The sequence below is a fragment of the Phyllostomus hastatus genome, unplaced genomic scaffold (assembly GCF_019186645.2).
Source record: "Phyllostomus hastatus isolate PE091 unplaced genomic scaffold, TTU_PhHast_1.1 phas_contig_152, whole genome shotgun sequence".
In the NCBI taxonomy this organism is placed as follows: domain Eukaryota; kingdom Metazoa; phylum Chordata; class Mammalia; order Chiroptera; family Phyllostomidae; genus Phyllostomus; species Phyllostomus hastatus.
In genome coordinates, this window is record NW_025333622.1 from 13587383 (window position 1) to 13609057 (window position 21675).

Below are 21675 nucleotides of genomic sequence, written 5' to 3' on the forward strand. Positions count from 1 at the left end.
GCTGAAAGTACTGGTTGCTCCTAGTTTTCCTCATTTGAGCACATCCTCTCCATATGGAAAGATTTAAGTGTTGGTGAGGAAGGTGCAACTACCTGGGAAATGAATTTGAGCATTGACTCAGAGCAGAGTGGAGTAGGTGGTAGGTTTATCTTTAACCTTAGACTTCTGGCCAGTTTAATGAAACATCCTCACAAGACAGTTATAACGTCATATAAATCAAGACTTGTCCAGCTACAGGGTGCTACACAAGTGGTGGTTTTATTTATTAAATTTTTATTTATTGACATTACATAGAGGAAGAAAAATCAATTTGTTGCACCTAGTTATACATTCATTGGTTGACTCTTGTATGTGCCCAGACCTGGGTTCAAACCCACAACCTCAGTATATCATGATGATGCTCTAACTGAGCTACCCAGGTAGGGCACAAGTGATTGTTTTAAATTCCTGGATTCCTATAGCACTCAGAGCTGGAAAGAACCTTAGGAGCACTTTGTCTGTTTCCTTATTTTTGCAGCTGAGTCTCAACTTGCCCAATGTCACATGAATCTCATGGCTGACTTTGGATTTGCTCGGGATCTCATATTCTAGGCAGACCTTTCCAGTAACTTCTGAGCCTTTGTTTCCTCATCTGTAAAATGGGGTGGCATATCCTTTGTAGGATGGTTTGCAAGGATGTGAATCTGCATGAAGCTCTTCACCTAGTACTAGGCTTATGCCATGCTAAATGAGGGCTAGCTGTTATCATCAACTGCAGGGTCACATCTAACTTTGGAATAACACAAAGACACATGTGCCAAACCCAGGATGATGATGTGAATCTATCAAAAGAGAAAATGAGGACACTGGCAAAACAATGCCCAAATTTTAGTTCTTGCTCCAGCACCAGCCATGCTGTGTGAGTTGGCAAAACTTTTTCACACATAAGCTCCATCTTCCATAGTAAAAGTATGGAGGAAATTCTTTTAGAAGGAACTCTGCAGTCATGTGGGTAGGCACGCTGTCACTGTGCAGGAATTAAACAGCCCGCACAGGATAGGGGCATGGATGTCACTCTGGCTTGCTGCCTGTGCTCCTTGGCTTCTCCCCAGGGCCCCATGCTACAGGGGTGAAGGGTCAAACCAGAAAAAATTTTTTTTCCTGTTAGGGCCCAGAAGGAAGTTGGAAAGCGGCCCTAAGTGCCTGTGTTCCCTGGCTTGAGGACTGTACTTCTTGCTTCATCTTCATCATGAAAAGGTCTCTGACAGGAGGTGTTAGTGACTTTTGGGATTTTAAAGAAGCCAAGGATGATTGTGCTTTCTGCTCAATCAGGCAGAAAGACAAATCTAACCTCAAAATTACAAGTGGCGCCTGTAGTTTAGACATTCACATGTTCCTCTTTGTTTGGAAAGATGACCAAAGTTGGCAACATTGCCAGGCTGCTGGGGGCAGTGCTGGAAGCAATGGCTAGGCCTCAGCAAAGGCCCTGGCTGCAGCCCGTGTGGGACCCAAAAGGCCAACTACAGCTTCTCTACCAGGTGCTGCATTTAAGCAGGACTGGGGATGTATGTGGTGGGTAACTCCCTTAATTTTATCCCCAGTGCAGCCACCAGTGCCCACCCTCTGAGGCCAAAACAAAAAGGGATGCCCAACACAGGTTTTATTGTTTCCACTTTATTGCTCAAGTGCAGAACTTGAGATGGGCCTTGACCTTCAGCAATGTGCAAAGAGGCTGAGGTGGTGAGGAGGGGTGGGGGGACATGACCTGGCTGAGAAGGCAAACAGGTCTGAGAGGAAATACTGGGAGGGGATAAAGGGGGTGGTCACCATGACACCAGAAGACATCAACCACACCATCAGAGCGAGGAAGGGAACAGAGAGAGGTAATGGGCACAACAGTGGTTTTTCCCATGCCCCTAGCACCCACATGGAGGCCACATGTTTCGAAATGGACAGGGAGAAGGAAAATGGCTGCCCAGGAAGTGTCCCTCTACACCCTGGTTTCACATCTGACCCACATCCATACCACTAACCCCCTTCTACCATTCGACAAATTGACAAAGCAAAAAGAGGAAGCAAAATAAATTAAAATCCTTGAGTGTGTGTGTGGATGGACATTCGTTCATGTGTAATGGAGGAAGGGGGAGGGGAAGAAGGGGTAAAACACCTAAAATGATCCCCTACCTCAATCCCCCAGCCTACTCCTTTCCCCCTTCCCCCAAAGCCACCATCCAACCAGATAGAAAAATAAAGGTCTAATTCACTCAAAACTCTTCAGTTTTTTACAAAACAAACAGGGTGAAGCAGAGCAGGGAGCAGGGGAAGCAGGCACCTGCAGGAATAGGGCTGGGGAGAGGCTATGCTTCTGTTTCCACCTGAGGCTGGCTCCCTGCCACATCCTTCTGCTCATCCTTCATCTCTGCATCAGCATGGTCCCCTGCTGCCTTGGCCTGTGAGAAGAAAGAGGATAAATTCCAGTTCTCATTTGGCCCAGTGACCTGATGAGAAAGGTGACTTTTACTCCATGTCCCCATACTCTTGCCTGCCTGCATTCAACTGATCTGATGAGACATACCTAGCACCCTGACACCATGTATATATAGTCTGTACCCAAACATACTCATTCCCAAGTAAAAAAAAGTACACATTGCCCTGGCTAGTGTGGCTCAGTGGATTGAGCACCAGCCTGCGAACCAAAGGCTCATCTGTTTGATTCCCATTCAGGGTACATGCCTGGGTTATAGGCCAGGCCAGGTTCCCAGTGGGGGAATGCGTGAGAGGCAACCACACATTGAAGTTTCTCTCCCTTTCTTTTTCCCTCCCTTCCCTGTCTAAAATAAATAAAATCTAACAAAACAAAACAAACCCCCCAAAACAAAAACATACACATTAACTTCTAGCAGAATTACAGACACAGAAATTACTTTTCGAGATGTGTCCTGAAGATACACTTGCACATGCAATATTGTTTAGAACTGTACTTGTCCACCATGGTAGCTACATGTGGCTACTGATCACTTTAAATATGGCTAGATCACACCCTGGCTGGTGTGGTTGCTGGTTCAATTCCCAGCCTAGGGCACATGCCTGGGTCGAGGGCCAGGTCCTCAGTGGGAGGCGTGCGAGAAGCAACCACACATTGGTGTTTCTCTTCCTCCTTCTCCCTCCCTTTCCCTCTCTAAAACATATATAAAACACACACACACACACACACACACACACACTTAAAAAAACATGGCTAGATCAAATTGATATAAGTATAAAACAAGCATTGAATTTTGATGACTTAAGTCTAAAACACATAAATTCAAATTAAAAGAATTACATGTTGCAATATTTAGATGCCCTGGGTCAACTAGAAAGTATTAAAATCAATTTCAGCCCTGGCTGGTGTGGCTCAGTGGGTTGAGTGCTGGCCTGTGAACAGAAAGGTTGACAGTTCAATTCCCAGTCAAGGCACATGCCTGGGTTGTGGGCCAGGCCCCCAGCTGAGGGTGTGTGAGAGGAAGTCAACTGATGTTTTTTCTCCCCCCAACCTCTCTCTCTAAAAATAAAATCTTTTAAAAATTAATTTTACCTGTTTCTTTTTCGTTAACACAGCTACTCAAAAATTTAACATTATGTATGTGGTTTGCATTTTATTTCTATTGGACAGTGCTGGTTTAGGACACTGACTAGAAATAGGGCACTGGGTAAATGAAATACAATGTATCTGTACAATCAAATGCTAACTACTTAAGCATAAGAAAGAACATGAAAACTCTTTTGGTTATTGATGTAAAATAAGCATCCAGATTTGATACCAAGAAAGCGTGGTATAAAAAACAGGTAGAACATGTTGCCTTTTATCAGGGAAAAGGGAGAAAACATCAATGTGTCTGCTTATAAATGTGTTCAATATACTGGATGATACAAGAACTGGTAATTATCAGTTGCTTTTGGGCAGCGGTAGACTTTTTCCTACATTCTTTTGTACAAATTTGAATTTAACTATGTAATTGCATTACTATTTTAAAAAGGGACCGAGAACACATGTTAGGAAGCACACTGGGCAACTGACTCCTGACCTCTAGGACTTACAAGTGGTTTCCTGCCCTGACCACCAAGGAATGCTAGCCCTGACAGCAGGGGTTTTTACTCAGAGAATATCCATGCCACTGCTCCAGGGATGAGGGCAACTTCTGGTTTCCAGAACTGGCACAGACAACCACAGGCACAAAGAGCCCACACCAGCTGGGTTGGGCACAGGATGAAGAGATGAGATAGACAAAAGAGACATTACCTCGTCCCTACACCTGTTTAAATCCTCACCTTACCCTCCTCCTCAGCCAGCCTCTCAAACATATTGGCATAGAGCTTCTTCTCCCGTGCAAGCTGCTTGCGGATCCGCTGCTGGCAAACAGCCAGCTGGGCCTTGGCAGCTTTGTTGCTGGGGTAGAGCTGCAGGACCTTCTGGAAGTCAGCCCGTGCCAAGTCACAGTCATTCACTGCCAGGTGGGCCTCTCCCCGGCGGAAAAGGCCCTTCTCATTGTCGCTGTCCAGCTCCAGTGCCTAATGGTGGACGAGGAATCAACAGTAAGACCTCAGCTCCCGTAGCTCACCTGGCCAAGACTGGGTTTCCAAGGTACCCTCAGTAGTATGATGGGAAATGCAAATGGCTGGCTCTGCCCGTAAAAGAATGTGTCTTGAGACATAAAACAGACAAGACCAAGGTCTATGACGGAATCTCTTTCAGTCCAGGAGGCAGAGAGGGAAGATAGGTCTTCAGATGGAGGAGAAGGACCTCTGATAACATTTACATTCTCTTTAGAATAAGGCAGGTATGTAAGAGGGAGCAGCTAAGAATCAGGGTGAAGCAAACATTTAAGTAGCTCTTTCCATCCAGTGTGTCCTTCTAGCTCTGGGTTACCTGCCTCCTTCCACTGAAGTGCTTGCTTCTCATCCCCTGCCTCTGGGTCCTGAATCGCTGAGCTCCCAACAGTCCATCCTGCTTATTTCTACCTTAGTCACTGAGGGCAACTTTCAGACATGATAGCAGCTCACTGTCAACCTCGCCTGTGAATGTTGCTCCCATACTTCTTTAAAGGGGCCTCACCTTGTTACAGCTCTCAATGGCAGCTGAGAAGGCCTGTAGTTTCAGATGACACATGGCCAAGTTGAGATGAGAAGCTAGCCGAAGGGCCCGTGCTTTCTGTGCGTCCTCATCAGAGAAACTTGACTCGTATTCCAACCAGGACACGATCTTCTTGTATTGCAGTAAAGCTTGCTTATACTTGCCTTCCTAGAATGGGAGGGAGGCTCAGTGGCACCAAGCTGTCATACCCCATAGTCATCAGTGACCCGTGGGCCTAAGAGAGTCCTACCCATTCCCACCCTCAATGCCCCCAGGCAAGACCAGCTGGCTTGTACTAAGTGAAGACTGCATGTGCCACTTGTCCACTCTGTGGCAGGAACTGACCTCAGCCATCGACAGGCAAAGGCGGGCCCAGAGGAGCCCTCCCTAGGCGTGTCCTCAGGACCGTGGCTGCTGGCTCACCTTGAAGTACACAGTGCCCCGCTCTTTCACTATGCAGCTCTGTTCCAGCTTCTCCTCTGAATTCATCTCCCAAGACTCCTTGGCCTGCCATCCCCCAAGGGAGAAACACAACTGTCAGTGATGCCAGAGAGTCACCTCCAGGGTGGGACATGACTTCAGGTTAGGGAGGACCTTAAGCTAACTCACCTTCTCAAAACTCTGGAGGCGGATTTCATATTTCAGGTCAGCGTTTGGTGGGATTTGGAACTTTTCCTTCCCAACACTGCCGAAAGCATAACTGTGGGGGCAGAAAAAGCCTCTAAGCCATTTCATCAGCAGTTAACCTGCTCCACACTGAAAAGACTTCCTGTTTCCTGGGAAGTACCTCTGTGTCCTGTGTGGCAGAATCTTCCCTGACCTCTGAACGCAATTAGTTTTTCTCTTGGTATCTTACATACCCTTGTGACAGCTCATGCTGTACATACACTCACATGATTACTAACTGAACTGGCATCTGGCTGAAAAATGAGTCAATTGGTGGCAGGAACAATGTCTCTGAGAAACTAGAAACTGTCAGCCTCATGCATGGCACAGAGTAAGTGTGCTTCCATAAACATCACCAACAAGCGAGTGAACCAATGGAACATGAAAACCTTGATGTTGGTAAAGAAGAGAGTCTGCAGCAGCCATGACTGAAAAGATTATGCTTTGATCCGAGGAGATGTGGACAGTTGTGGCCACGCTCCTAAATACAGTGAAAAGACCATAATGGTCTATGTTTGGTGTGCCCAGAGGCACAGTGAGCACGACGAGGCTGTGGGGGTAGTGAACACACACCGAGGAGAGGATACACATGGCCGTACATTTAACTCACTGGGGACATGTAGATCTCTGACCTCGCTTCACCTACGTGCTCTACCAAGCCCACTCCTTACCTGGGCTTGAGGTACACAATGGAATGTTCTCCTTTTTCCATGTGCTGAATGGCTTTCTCCAGCCCACTAGGCAGATCCAGACTCTCCCCCTCGCCAATCTCAAAGTGGAGCTCCCGCTGGTCAAAAATCTGGTCCTTGTAGTACCCTTCCAGTGCGACTGGCATGCAAGAAAGGCAATGTACCAAGTGCATGAGTGGGGAGGCAACTGAAGAAGGATGCCATAGGCATCCCTCTATGGTCTCATCACTTCCTGCCCCCAAGACGCCCTGGTGTTCTCACCCTCCACCACAGCACCCTCATTGGGCCTGGCATAGCCTTCGCCCCGAGTCTGTATTCTCCGGATGATTCCCCCGTCTTCTTCCTCTGTTAGGTCCTCTCCCTTGAACTCGCACAACTCTACCTGTGGGACAAGGCATAGGGTGACAAGTTCTGTCAGCACTAACTTATCAACAGTGAGACACAACTCTCTCTCACTAAGAGTCCCTCCTAACTCCCAGACAAGGTCTGACCAGGAGGGCAGCCATGCTAGGAGCGAACCAAGTGGCACTTTTGACAAGTTCTCAGGATTTGCCCCAGTCTCAACTTCAGTAGAGGTGGGCAGGCCACCCAGATTTCAGTTAACCTCAGGAGATCAATCTATGTGCTCCCTGCTCTGCATAGTAAGGACAGGTTCTAGTCAATCCTAACTCAGCTACTTGAGAAGCCCAGTCTGACAGCGTTAGAAATGACCCAACATCTTTCAGCAGTCTTCTGAACATCCTCCAAGTCATTTGTGGTAATTAGGGCCCAACTACTTGCAGACTGACCAGTGTCAAGTTCCATCTCCGCACAGGAAACTTTCCTCACCTCCCTCACCCACAGGGGGAAGCATTTCCCCCCTCCTCTTATCTCTAGGCGCCAACATTCTATACTGTCATTTGTAACTGCATACACATTCTGACCTCCTGGCTCCTTTCGGTTCAAATTATACCCTGTCTCCTCTGGGCACCATGCTTGAGATACACACGTCTCCACCCATTACTGCCTCGAGTCTGAAGAGGGGCTGTGGCTACCTCTTCCCACCCAAAACCTCCACTGTAGCTTCTATTCTGGCAGCAGCAAGCTGTGTGCACAGCAAAGCCAACTGTCCTCACCATTTCTCTTTGCCCCTAAGGCCAGGCCCTTAGCTATGGCTACATTGTCTCCAAGAGGCAGGAAGGACTGGAGGGTAGCCAGGCCCTGAGCTGAGGTAAGGCTGGCTCTTTGTGTTGCTCTCTGGCTGGACACTTACCTCAAACACAAGCGTGGCATTGGAAGGGATTTTTGGAGGGCTGCCTGCCAAACCGTAGGCATATTCTGGCTTGCAGGTGATGCGGCATACTTCTCCCACCTTCATGGTTGCTACAGCAATGTCCCAAGCCTTGATGACCTCCCCTGTAGGTACAGAAAACAAACAGGTCCTTCCTCCTTGGCAGGGAACTGACTCTGGGCTCTGTGGCCCCAGGGTACGATGCCTGAGGGGAAGCTGGACACTCTTTAGAAGGTAGAAACATGGGGCTGCAATCAGGGCTGTCATCTCAGGGCCCCTAAAAACCAAACCAACAAACTAAACCGCTCAACTCTGGAACAAAGATGTTCAAGAAACAAGGTAGCCACTTCTGAAGAGGAAGTAAGGTACTCAGAGTGATCAGAGCAGGGAGAGGACTCAGTATACTTATAGGACAGTGAAAGAAAAAGGAGTAACAACAAAAAAAATCAGCAGTTCGCACTAAACCATTCCTCCTTAAGCTTCTGAAAACATGGCTACTGCTTGTCACCATTTACATTCTCCCAGAAACCTAGCTACCAAGTCTAGGTTTTGCCTACCTTTTCCCAGATCAAAGGAGAATTTGTCTTTGCGGTCCAGACTGGAGTCAAACTTGGTGCCATCTAACAACCAGCCAGTGTAGTGAACAAAGACTCGGTCCCCAGTCATGGGCATCTCTGTGCCCATGCCCTCTCGCTTGATGACCTGGGAGGAAGGGGGAGAAGGTGAGTACTCAGGGATTGGGGCAGAAAGAGGCACAAAACAGCCTGCACGTTTCTGACAGGTACATAGAGGGAGTCTCCTGCCTCCTTGTAAATAGAGTCAAGGGACCAATCTCAAAGGACTCTGATACAGAACTTAGCTAGAAGCCAAATAACCTCCCTGTCTTTCTTGAGGTGTGACACGACTTGGCTTGAAAAACTGCAGACAAGCCCTGGCCACGTGGCGCAGTTGGTTAGAGTGTTGTCTTGACAAACCAAGGTTGCAGGTTCAATCTCCAGTCAGGGCGCATACACAAGCAGCAACCAATACGTGTAACAACAAATAGGTCTCTCTCTTAAAAAACAAACAAACAAACAAACACAACAACAACAACAACAACAACAGAGAAAACAATCCTTGGAGACAAAAGACCCAAGTTCAAGTTTTTGCTGTATGATCTTGGATAGTCACTCAGACTCTCTAGACCTTATTTGGAGTGATGACCATCTCTGTCAGAGTTGCTGGAGGATTCAATTGGTAAAATTTATCAGCAGCAAAGGAAGAAATATTTACGCTCTTTGTTTTCATTCTTCCTAAATGCCAGTGACCCTCTGATCAGGGCCCTGTTTGGAGATCAGTGTGAGCAATGAAGCCTCTGAGAGAGGGAATCTACCAGCACAGGGCCCTTAACCTGGACTCAGGACACAGCATTCCTGACTCGTAGGCTAGTTTAAGTCCTGTATTTCTGGGCTAAGAGTATTTCCCAGGAATTTATAAGCCGAGGCTTCTCTTCCTTAGCATTTATCAAAGGTCCCTCCAAGGGCCACCTGGTAGGTGTGTCATGACCTCTAAAGGAAAGCGTGATAGAACAGACAGGAGATTGAGTAGAAAATAAAAGGGAAAGGGGTGGAGGATAAAAGGGGAAATGACCCTTCCTGGAATAAACACTTGGTAGAAATCACTAGGACCCTGGAGAGAGAAGGGAAAGCCACATGCCCATCGGCAGAGCAGCCTCAGATTCCAAGATCTTGGCGGGTGGGGTGGGGGGGGGGGGAGTCACATGCATTTGTGGAGCAGATAGGGACTGCAGGAATTTTGCCCATCTCACGCACAGCAGCAGGCTCCCAAGCAAAGCAACCTCTTTGGGCCGCAAACCCCAAGTCCCAAATCAGGAAGGTGGGGGGCGGTCCGAGGTGGAAGGAGGAACTACAGGTCCCGGCATGCACTGCTACCTCGGTTTCCCGGGGCTGGGGGGATGGGATACAGCGTGGCTGAGCGGGTGACCTAGCTAAGTCCCAGCCTTTAGAAAGGGACTAACGGGAGGGTGCTGGGTGCCAGAACCTTCCTCGAGGCCAGGTCCGGGGGCCAAGTTGCACAGAAAGCTCTGGGACAGTACATTACTCTTGTGACCCACTTCTGGTCCTAGCTAATATTTAATTGCCAAGGGTTAGCGAGGTCTCGCACCACCACTGATGAAGGCGGCCCGGCCCTTCCAGGCTGCGGCTGGCAAGGATGGAGCTGGCAGCTCTGCCGCAGCTGCGGGGTCGCAGCAGGCCCCGCCCCGGGTGCACGCTGCCCTAGGGCCCTGGCTGCCGCTCACGTGCACCGGCGAGCCGGTCCCTCCCCTACTCCCCCGCCCCACTGCACCAGGAACGCCGCAGTTGGCGCTGCAGGGCTGGGGACCTGAGTCCAGACCACCGGCCTCCAAGGGGGCTGGAATAACGGCCAAGAGTAGGTCCGCGCACCTAGGCTACCTGCTTTAGAGCCTGAGGCCGCCCTCAACTCCCAAACTACGCAGCCTAGTTCAGAAAGGCAATGCAACCGACCGCCGGCTGCAGGAGCAGTCCACGACCGGCCGGAGCCTGCAGAGGCCGCCATCCCCGTCCCGTGCCTCGGCCGGCGGCTTCCAGGCTCGGCGGGAAGGCGGCTGCGATGGGCGCTCCGGGCTCTGCCGCCCCCACCTGGCCCTGTGTTCCCCCCGCGTCCCAGCCCTTACCTTCAGCACGCCTTCATCCTGCTTGGGGCTGATGTCCACTCCCTCGATTCCGAGGGTCGCCGGCTGCACCCCACTCTCGGCCGTCTTCATCTCCTCGGCGGTCATGGCCACTCCGAGCGCCGTTTACTCCTGGAACTGGGTAGAGGGCGCGAGACAAGCCCTCTCTGCCGCCGGCCTATCTGCACCTGGGTGCGGGAGCCGGCTTCGCAGCCTCCGAACAGCCAACTAACTGGTCCAACGCGCGAGCCCCTCAGGCTCCCCGCGCGCTAGCCGCCCGCAGAAGAGCCGGCTCGGGAGGCGGAGTAGGCGGGTACTGAGCGGCCGAGGGAGCGATTGGTCCCACCAGCCGCGGAGGGAGGGGCTGGGAGGAGCCGGAGAGGGAGCGCGGGACCGAGTGGGTGGGGGTGGAGAAGTTTCTCGAGACGCCTGAGGCTAAGGGGGTTGGGGCTATAATGCTGTGGGGGCTAAAGTGAAATCTTCTATTTGTGGTTCATTCCTCTTGCTGCTGCACGGCCCTCCTACCCCCACTCCTGAGATCCCCGGAATCTGAGGACCGCCCTTCCCCCCGGCACCACACTCTTCTGGGCTCTCCCGCTTCCCGGTCTAACCGGATTCTTCCAGATCCTTCTCCATGCCCCTACACCACCCCAGTACTTAGCCTGCCAAGCCAGATCCTCCCCAAACATTGCCGCCTGCTGCGTGGTTTGCTCAGAGAGTGGTTTGCGGGAAGTAAGTAGCTGCGCGTCCGTCTCCCTTGGGACCCAGACGAACCTATTTATTAATGCCGACCGTACATACTGGCCGCACGGCCTACCCCGCGTTCCCTCAGAAAGGACACTTAACGAATTGGGGAGGAAGACGGGAAGGGGATAGGAACTGGGGGGCCGGGGGAGGTGCACTGAGTGAAGAGCGCTTACCCCAGTGCCCAGAATTGGACGAGAGCAGCCGCAGTTTTCCCAGAGTTCGGAAGATGTTCCTCCTTCAGCTCTTGGAGCAGTCGATTTGCAAGAAATGACCAGCTTAGCTAAGGATTCTTATACGGGGCAGGTATTGAATGGTCCGTTCCAGATAATTAAACTGCTCTTTAGGTTAATATTAAAAAAAATGGTTTCAACTCATGAAAAAGTCGTTCCATTTTACTAAAGGCCGTGGCAAGGTATATTTTCTTATTATTTGGTTCCCAAGTATTTATCTGTGGAGGGCAGAGCACCTGTGTGGCAGGTCAAAGCTTTGCAGCACCTAGTTACCCAAACAATTGCTTTTTGACAACAAGATTTTTGTAGAAAGGGTCTTGATTTTGATAAGCACTTAACCCCAGTTTAGCGTAGTGCCTGGTGAGTGGTATCAAATAATCACTGGCTATATGAATTTTATTCCAATAATAAAATTTTTTTTTGAGGACTGGCTATGGGTGTGGCACTGTGCTGTTGGAGGCAATCTGTTCTATTTAGGTAGGTAACCAAAAGGGCTGTTACACATGAAATTTCATTACCTTAACATAATGTGATAATTCAACTCATAATCCTCTCTGATCGGACTTTACTGAAAGGAGATGCAGAAGAAATAAAACCAGTGTCTCCAGCAATTTACAGCACATGAATTTAGCCACAACGAAGACATTTCTCTTTTCTTAAAATTGTTTACTTATTTCTTTAGAGAAAGGGGAGGGGAAGGGGAAAGAGAGGGAGAGAAACATGGATGTGTGAGAGAAACATCAGAAGATTGCCTTTCGCAGGTCTCCCAACCAAGGGACCTGGCCTGCCACTGAGGCATGTGCCCTGACAAGGAATCAAACCTGCGGCCTTTGGGTTTGCAGGACAACCATCATCAAACCACTGAGCCACACCAATCAGGGCAAGACATTTCATCTTAGATGACTGGGGATATCAGCAAAGGATATGGTATTGAAACCCTCCAAACTTCCAGGTGACGGGGATGGAGGGTAGGGTACTGGCTTGCAGGTGTGGCAGTGATCTTACTGTTCTCTTATGCACCTGCTTAGTCTCAGCATGTGCTAGTTTTTAATGCTAGGGCCATTACGTGTTATTCAGCAGAAAAAGTTGGGATGGAAGAGACAACTTTACCTTTAGTGTAATGCTTTTCTGCACCTTTTTCTTTATTGGGAGCAAACAGCATAAGTCCATGTCTTTTTGATTCCCGTCAGCTCGTATTAATTGAGCACTTAAGCTGTGCCTGTGTGCTGAATTATAACAGAGAACTTAATAGCAGTAGAAAGAGCACCTGCATGGGACTAAGCAAAGACTTGGGTCACCCGTGTACTAACCATTCGATCTGGGGCAGGTTATTGGGACAGTAACACTGTTGATGAGGGCAGTTCTGATGGTCAAAGAAGAGGCAGTGTGTGTCAGCTTGCTGGCATGGTGCCTGCCTTCAAGCAGGTGGTTAATACATCAGGGTCATCACTCTAACGTGATCAGTGCAGCAGTGGTGATTGGAACAAAGTGTTAAAAGTACAGAGGCCTATAAGAGAAGGAAAAGTTAGGGTGCAAGGGAAAAGGACAAGAAGGACAAGTTTTCAGCAAGAAAGCTCTTCACCCACTCAGTGAGTGGGTGTGGGGGCTGGGAGATGGGAGGGAGTGGGGAGGTCAGTGGGCACTGGGTGCTTGAAATTCAGAGCAGGATTTCTGGTTATTTACATTACATTCTTCTGATTGTAAAACTTACACATATTCCGTGTAGAAGTGCACGAGTGTTTTGTTCTTTCCCTCCTGTTCCTTACCCCTTTCCTAGCTCGTTTGAATTAGTAGTCTCATCAGAGATATTTAGCAATGTGGTTATTTTCAGTGGTATCATTCAGTCATTCAAAATCCTTCTGAAAATTTCCCCTTTTTGCTAGAGAAAGAACATACTTAAAAAAAAAAAATCCCCTGTACCCTGTAGATGAGTCATGCTAAGGATGGAAGTTTTGTCATTGCCAAAACGAGCCATTCTGAGCTCATCTGGGTCGTCTCCCTAATGCTAGGCCCATCCTTCACACATGAGGACACCTTGTTTTTTAAAGGTGCTATTTGTTCTTCATAGAGTGCCAGTGCTCTTACACATTTAAAAAATTGTATAGTATTTGGATCATTCAAAAGGATGTGAGATGAGTGTGTGCATAGATATGCATACACGCACATTATGTAACATATGAACATAATGAAACTTGGCAGGATAGCACCAAACCTAAGAATTAGAACCTTATCAACATGATTTGTGTCAAAACTGTAATACCAAACATGGTGAGGACGCTTCCATAATTTCTTGCTATGTTTGTTCTCTGTTGACTGAGAAAACAAACTATACCACTGGTGAAGAGTGCTACTATACATTTCATGGAAGGTTTATGGATTTGCTTATTTTAGTGATGGCAGCTCCATTTCACCCTGTGAAAGACAGTAGACCTCTGAGTGAGGCCTGCACATAGTGGAGACCTGCATGGTGCAAAGGCTAAGTTCATGGGCACTGGGCTGGGTTTACCAGGGTTCAGATCTCAACTTCGTCATTGCGCACATCATGAGTCCTTGGGCAGAAGTGGAAGGTCTTGGTCTGCATTCATTGTTTTGTTTGTGAGTGTCCTGTTGTTCTCCCACCATTTGTTGACTCTATCTAATGCATGGAAACAAACACAGGGAGGCTGCCAAAATGAACAAAGAAACACGGCCTTCATCAGAGTTTCATCATTTTTCTCATACAGATCTTGTATATATGTTGCTAGATTTATACCTAAGTATTTCAGTTATTGGGGGCAGTGCTAGTGTGGATGGTATATTCTTAATTTCAGGTTTCACTTGTCCATTGCTGGTGCTTGGAAAAGCAATGAACTTGTGCATGTAAACCTACATTCTGCAACCTCGCTATAATAGAATTATGTGTTAGTTCTATTAGGGTTTTTCATTGTTGTTGATTATTTTTGGATTTTCTACATGGATGATCATGTCATCTGAGAAGAAAGATAGTGATTTTTTGTGTGTGTCTTGTTTAAAAAATCTTTGTCTATTCCATGGTCGTGATGATAGAATCCTTTTTGTTTTTAAATTCTAGAAACTTTTTAAAAAAATCTTTCATGTTTAGGTCTGTGATCCATCCCAAGTTAATTTTTACATGTAGTGTGAGGTGGAGTCAGGTTTGTTTTTGCTACATATGGATGTACAGTTGATCAGGCCCATTTATTGAGAGATGACCATCCCTCAGTGAACTGTAACGGCTCCTTTGTCATCCACCAGGTGTGACTATGTATTTGTGTCTGTTGGCAGACCTTCCTTTGTTCCAGAGGTCTGTTCATCCATCCCTGTGCCACATGGTATTTTAGTTGCTGTAGCTTTAGAATGAGTTTTGACATCTGGTAGTGTAAGCCCTCCAGCTTTGTTCTTCTGTTGTTAAGATTGCCTTGGCTTTTGTAGGTTCAACACATTTTTTGTACACATATTAGAATCATTTTGTCAATGTCTAAAAAAGTGCTGGTGTTCTGGTTGAGATTCCATTGAATTTATATATCAAGTCAGAGAGATTTGGCACCTTAAATACTTCTAATCCAAGTCTTCTAGTCCAAGAATATTATACGTGCTTCTACTTATTTAGGTATTCTTTATTTATTGTCAGCAGTGTTTTAATGTTTTACATTTTTCAGCATAGAGGCCTTGCACATCTTTTATTAGATTTATTCCTAGGTATTTTTGGTTTGAGTGCTATTGTAAATGCTATTTTATAAAGTTAATTTTCTAACTGTTTGTTGCCAGTATATGGCATACAATTGATTTTTATTTTTATTTATTTATTTTGATTGTGGTAAAATATACATAACATGAAACTTACCATTTTAATCATTTTTAGGTGTGTAGTATTGTGGCACTAAGTACATTCACATTGTTGTAGTACAAGTATACAAATAATTTCTTTTGCTAAAAGTTTTATTGAGATAAAATTCAGATACTGTATAATTCACCCATTTGAAGTGTACATTTGGGTGCCTCTTAGTATATGCACAGGGTGGTGCAGCCATCACCACAATCAAATAGAGAATGTTTTCATCACCCCAGGAAGAAATCCTGTGCCCTTTAGAAATCACTGCCCAACCTTCCCCAGCTCCTGGCCCCTGGCAACCAGCAATCTATTTCTGGTCTATCTGTTCCCTTCTTAGTTCACAGGTATTTAAGAGGTTTGAGAGCATGACTGGTGCTCCATCTTCATGCACGTGCAATGCTTGAAGAATCCCATAGACAGCCTTAGCTGCTTCTACACTTCTGCCAGCCTTTTAGACATTTATGTTGTTCTGTTTGCTTATCTGCCTGGGTCTTAGCTTTCTCTTTCTTTCTCATTTTTTGTTTCTTCTAATGAAAGAGTGTATTTTAATTTTTTGAGAGAGAGAGAGAGGAAGAGAGAAGAAGGCAGACATAGAGGGAGAGAGAGGAGAAGAGGGGAGGAGAAAGAGACAGAGAGAGAAAAGAAGAAGAAACATCAATTTGTTGTTTGACTTATTTATGCATTCACTGGTTGACTCTTACATATACCCTGACTGGGGATCGAACTCAGAACCTTGGTGCATAGGGACAGTGCTCCAACCCAGTCAGGGCCAAAAAAGGTGTATTTTTCACATCTAACACCCTCTCTCTCTCTAAACCTTGAGGAAAACAAGCCTACTCTTCCTTGGTGGCTCCTCCTAACCCTGGATCACCATATCCTTCCACCTGGCATGCTTCTCCCTAGTTCATTCCCCCGCTGCTCAGAAACGTTTCTCTTTCTCTATTTTTATTCAAGTTTTCTTTCTCTCATGCCATTGCTTTTTAAATCCAGTTTTACTGAGGTCTGATTTATATGTGCTAAACTGACCAATGTTAAGTGTATAGGTCAGTGAGTTTTGATAAATACACACAGCCATGCAGCCACCACAACCACCACAGTACAGAGCCTTTGCTTCCCCCTGAGGGTTCACTTATGCCCCTCACAGTCAGCCCCACTAGACCTCCTCCCTGGGCCCTGGCAGCCACTAACCTTCTTCCCCCTACAGCTTAGCCTGTTGGAGAACTTCATGTGAGAGAACTGTACAGTGTGTATCCCTTGGGTCTGGCTTCTTTTACTTAGCGTAAGCTTTTGAGATTTACCTATGTTGTGTGTATCAGCAATTCATTTTTCTTTTTTAATTCCTGAATAGTATTCCATTGTATGGATATGCCCCAGTTTGCTGATCCGTTCACCAGATGAAGGACTTTTGGGTTGTGTCTAACCTGTGGCTACTGGGAATGAGCTGCTGGAACATCCTTGTACAAATCTTTGTTTGGAAATATGTTTTCATTTCTCTTCATGTCCTCATGAGGAGCAGGCTTTGCTAGGCCATATGGTAAGTACATGTTTAACTTTATAAAGAACTGCTCGGCTGTTTCCTGATTTGGCTATACCATTTTGTATTTCTACCAGCAGTGCATGAGAGTTACATTTGCTCTGCATCCTTGCCAATACTCAATAGTCTTTTCACCATTCTAGTGGGTATGCAGTGAAAATCCTAGTGGTTTCTTTTCTTTTCTTTTTTTTTTAATATATTTTATTGATTATGCTATTACAGTTGTCCCATTTCCCCCCTTCTCTCCCCTCCACCCTGTACACCCTCTCCCACCCACATTCCCCCACTTTAGTTCATGTCCATGTGTCATACTTACAAGTTCTTTAGCTTCTACATTTCTCATACTATCCTTACCCTCCCTCTATCTATATTCAACCTACAATCTATGCTACTTATTCTCTGTACCTTTTCCCCCCTCTCTTCTTCCCACTCCCCTGTTGCTAACCCTCCATGTGATCTCCATTTCTGTGGTTCTGTTCCTCTTCTAGTTGTTTGCTTAGTTTCTTTTGGTTTTGCCTTAGGTGTGGTTGTTAATAATTGTGAGTTTGCTGTCCTTTTACTATACATGCTTTTTTTTTAAATCTTAGATAAGTCCCTTTATCATTTCATAAAATAAGGGCTTGGTGATGATGAACTCCTTTAACTTGACCTTATCTGAGAAGCACTTTATCTGCCCTTCCATTCTAAATGAAAACTTTGCTGGATAGAGCAATCTGGGATGTAGGCCCTTGCCTTTCCTGACTTGGAATACTTCTTTCCAGGCCCTTCTTGCCTGTAAGGTATCTTTTGAGAAATCAGCTGACAGTCTGATGGGAACTCCTTTGTAGGTCACTGTCCCCTTATCTCTTGCTGCTTCTAGGATTCTCTCCTTCATTTTTACCTTGGCTAATGTAATTATGATGTGCCTTGGTGTGTTTCTTCTTCGGTCCAACTTCTTTGGGACTCTCTGAGCTTCCTGGACTTCCTGGAAGTCTATTTCCTTTGCCAGACTGGGGAAGTTCTCTTTTATTATTTGTTCAAATACGTTTTCAATGTGTTGCTCTTCCTCTTCCCCTTCTGGTACCCTTATAATTCAGATGTTGGAACATTTAAAGATGTCCTGGAGGTTCCTAAGCTTCTCCTCGTTTTTTTTTTAGTTCTTATTTCTCCATTCTTTCTTGTTTGGTTGTTTCTTTCTTCCTTCTGGTCCACTCTATTGAGTCCCAGTTTCCTTCCCATCACTATTGGTTCCCTGTGCATTTTCCTTTATTTCTTTTATGGTAACCTGCATTTGTTCATCTAATTTATGACCAAAATCAACCAATTCTGTGAGCTTCCTGATCACCAGTGTTTTGAACTGTGCATCTGATAGGTTAGCTGTCTCTTGGTCACTTAAAAGGATGAGTCCTGGGGCATTGATTTGTTCTTCTGTTTGAGCCATCTCTCTTTTGGTTTTTTTATGGTCTGGTCACTCCTGGTGAGGGGCAGAGCTTTAGGTGTTCACCAGGGCTGGGCACCCCAGTCACTAGATTGTGATGTTGTATGTGGGGGCGGGGTCGAGAGGGAACAATGGTGGTAGCTCCGTTCTCCGTGGGACCTCAGTCCCTTCTCTAGGATCCTGGGTTGCATGCTCTGCCCTACCCCACAATCGCTGCCTCACTGGGTCTGCCAGCTGCCGCTTGTGTGCTCAGGGTCCACCTGCTGTGATCTTATGCGCCTCAGATGCCTTACATGCCCCCCCAGTTGCCTTATGCGCCCAACTCTCCTTGCTTTCCTCTCTCTGCGCCGCACCCCGCACCCAGCTGCTAGCCTCCGCCCCTCCTACCAGTCTGGATGAATGGGTCTATTTCAACTTCTTGACTGTCCGACTTCCATTCAGATAAGTTTTCTGTCAGTTCTGGGTGTTATTCTACCTCTAAATTGTTGTTATTCCAATCTTGGTTGTGCGTGGAGGTACAGTACATCCACCTATGCCTCCATCTTGGCTGGAAGTCTCAAAATCCTAGTGGTTTTATAATTCTCATTTCCCTAATGAATAATGATATTGAGCATCTTTTTGTGTATTTTGCCATTTTGTCTCTCATTGTTGGTGAAGAGTCTCTTCATATCTTTTATCTATTAAAGATCAGATTTCTGTAAAGTATGTTTTATTTTTATTTTTTTAATTTTAATCATTGTTCAAGTACAGTTTTCTCCCTTTTACTCCCATTCCAGCCCACCCACCCAACCCTTCCCACTTCCCTTCCATTACCACGCGCCCCCTAGTTTTTGTCCATGTGCCCTTTAAATTTGTTCCTGTAAACCCTTCCCATTCTCCCCTGAAATTCCCTCTTCTCTCCCCTCTGGTCACTGTCAGCCTGTCCTCTTTTTCAGTGTCTTTGGTTATATTTTTCTTGTTTCTTTGTTTTGTTGTTTAGGTTCCTGTTAAAGGTGAGATCATATGGTATTTGCCTTTCACTGCCTGGCTTATTTCGCTTAGCATAATGCTTTCCAGCTCCATCCAAGCTGTTGCAAAGGGTAGGAGCTCCTTCTTTCTTTCTGCTGCATAGAATTCTGTTGTGTAAATGTACCATAGTTTTTTGATCCATTCATTTACTGATTGGCATCTAGGTTGCTTCCAGCACCTAACTATTGTAAATTGTGCTGCTATGAACATTGGGGTGCATAGGTTATTTTGGATTGGTGTTTTACTGTTCTTAGGATATAGTCCCAGCAGTGGAATTGCTGGGTCAAAAGGCAGATCCATTTTTAGTTTCCTGAGGAAGTTCCATACTGCTTTCCATAGTGGTTGCACCAGTCTGCAGTCCCACCAGTGCAGTAGGGTCCCCTTTTTTCCACAACCTCTCCAACACTTGTTGTTTGTTGCTTTGTTTATGATGGCCATTCTGACTGGTGTGAAGTGGGATCTCATTGTGGTTTTAATTTGCATCTCTCTGATAGCTAGTGATATTGAACCGATGTTCAATATCATGTGTCTTTGGATGTTCAATATCATGTGTCAATATCATGTTTCATGTGTCTTTGGATTTTCTTTATGTCCTCCTTGGAGAAGTGTCTGTTTAAGTCCTTTGCCCATTTTTTAACTGGGTTCCTTGTCTTCTTAGAGTGGAGCCGTGTATAAGTTCTTTATATATTTTGGAGATTAAACCCTTGTCTGAGGTATCATTGACAAATATGTTTTCCCATACAGTTGGTTCTCTTTTTATTTTGATACTGTTTTCTTTAGCCGTGCAGAAGCTTTTAATTTTGATGAGGTCCCATTTGTTTATTCTTTCCTTTATGTCCCTTGCTCTAGGGGACATGTCAGTAAAAAAGTTTCTGCGTGAAATATCTGAGATTTTCCTACCTACATTCTCCTCTAGGACTTTAATGGTGTCATGGTTTATATTTAAGTCTTTTATCCACCTTGAATTTATTTTTGTATGAGGTGTAAGTTGGTGCTCGAGTTTCATTTTTTTGCACGTAGCTGTCCAGTTCTCTCAACACCATTTGTTGAAGAGGCTATTTTTACTCCATTTTATGTTACTGCCTCCTTTGTCAAATATTAATTGACCGTAGAGACTTGGGTTTATTTCTGGGCTCTCTGTTCTGTTCCATTGGTCCATGTCCCTGTTTTTATGCCAGTACCAGGCTGTTTTGATTACAGTGGCCTTGTAGTATAGTTTAGTGTCAGGTATTGTGATCCCTCCTACTTTACTCTTCTTTCTCAAAATTGCAGCAGCTATTTGGGATCATTTATGGTTCCATATAAATTTTTGAAGTGTTTGTTCTATGTCTGTGAAATAAGCCATTGGTACTTTAATAGGTATTGCATTGAATGTGTAAATTGCTTTGGGTAGTATGGACATTTTGATGATATTAATTCTTCCAATCCATGAACACGGTATATGTATACATTTGTTTGTGTCTTCCTTGATTTCTTTCCTGAGTGTTATGTAGTTTTCTAAATACGGGTCTTTTATGTCTTTCGTTAGGTTTATTCCTAGATACTTTATTTTTCTTTTTGCTATTTCAAATGGGATTTTTTCTTGATCTCTGCTTCTGCTGTTTCATTGTTGGTGTACAGAAATGCCTTTGATTTCTGGATATTGACTTTGTATCCGCTGTTTTGCCAAATTCATTTATTAGGTCAAGCAGTTTTTTGGTGGAGTCTATAGGATTTTCTATGTACACTATCATGTCATCTGCAAACTGTGACAGTTTTGTTTCCTCCTTTCTGATTTTGATGTCTTTTATTTCTTTTTCTTGTCTGATCGCTGTGGCTAAAACTTCCAGTATTATATTGAATAGAAGTGGTGAAAGTGGACATCCTTGTCTTGTTCCTGATCTTAGTAGAAAAGATTTTAATTTTTGCCCATTGAGTATGATATTGGCTGTAGGTCTCTCATATATGGCCTTTATTATGTTGAGGAATACTCCCTCTATTCTCACTTTGCCGAGTGTTTTTATCATGAATGGGTGCTGTACCTTGTCAAATGCTTTTTCTGCATCTATTGATATGATCATGTGGTTTTTGTCTTTGCTTTTGTTATGTGATTATTTACTGATTTGACATTTACTGATTTGCTTTTGTTTACTGATTTGCTTTTGTTAATGTGATGATTTACTGATTTGACATTTACTGATTTGCGAATATTGTACCATCCTTGCATCCCTGGAATGAATCCCACTTGGTCATGGTGTATGATCTTTTTAATGTACTGTTGGATGAGGTTTGCCAGTATTTTGTTGAGGATTTTAGCGTCAATGTTCATCAGCAATATTGGCCTGAAGATTTCTTTCTTTGTTGTGTATTTATCTGGTTTTGGAATTAGGATGATGTTGGCCTCATAAAAAGAGTTTGGGAGTCTCCCATCTTTTTGGATTTTTTGGAATAGTCTGTGAAGGATAGGGGTTAACTCTTCCTTAAATGCTTTGTAGAATTCTCCTGTGAAGCCATCTGGTCCA

General features: G+C 45.4%; 1 protein-coding gene and 1 long non-coding RNA gene across 4 annotated transcripts in view; one reads left to right on the plus strand and one right to left on the minus strand.

Annotated features, from left to right (window-relative positions):
- Window positions 1–1633: 1633 nt before the first annotated feature.
- FKBP4 (FKBP prolyl isomerase 4) lies at window positions 1634–10719 on the minus strand. Of its 2 annotated transcripts, none has more exons than XM_045830518.1 (10): window positions 10413–10719; window positions 8275–8419; window positions 7700–7842; window positions 6709–6829; window positions 6430–6586; window positions 5702–5792; window positions 5516–5599; window positions 5075–5260; window positions 4296–4530; window positions 1634–2429 (listed from the first exon to the last, which is right to left on the minus strand). In XM_045830518.1, the coding sequence occupies exons 1-10, from the start codon at window positions 10515–10517 to the stop codon at window positions 2404–2406; spliced, it is 1293 nt and encodes a 430-aa protein (XP_045686474.1). In that variant the 5' UTR covers window positions 10518–10719; the 3' UTR covers window positions 1634–2403. The 2 variants fall into 2 exon arrangements, with proteins under 2 accessions (XP_045686474.1, XP_045686473.1); XM_045830517.1 differs by having other exon boundaries at window positions 4291–4530.
- An 83-nt stretch (window positions 10720–10802) lies between these two features.
- Window positions 10803–21675, plus strand: part of LOC123813489 — a 90766-nt gene continuing 79893 nt past the window's right edge. Inside the window, exons 1-2 of one of the 2 annotated variants that reach the window (XR_006784757.1) lie at window positions 10803–11141; window positions 16564–16749. This is a non-coding gene — a long non-coding RNA (uncharacterized LOC123813489). The remainder of the gene's footprint in view (window positions 11142–16563; window positions 16750–21675) is intronic. The other variant, XR_006784758.1, reaches the window with a different exon arrangement.

What these genes read in the sequence shown, in the direction of transcription:
- FKBP4 (XM_045830517.1), bottom strand. Translation starts at nt 10,517, where the DNA reads ATGACCGCCGAGGAGATGAAGACGGCCGAGAGTGGGGTGCAGCCGGCG. An exon ending in ATGCCACGCTTGTGTTTGAG is followed by an intron (nt 6,830 to 7,699) that starts GTAAGTGTCCAG and finishes CTTGTCCCACAG; the next exon opens with GTAGAGTTGTGCGAGTTCAA. An exon ending in CCATTGAGAGCTGTAACAAG is followed by an intron (nt 4,531 to 5,074) that starts GTGAGGCCCCTT and finishes GTCCACCATTAG; the next exon opens with GCACTGGAGCTGGACAGCGA.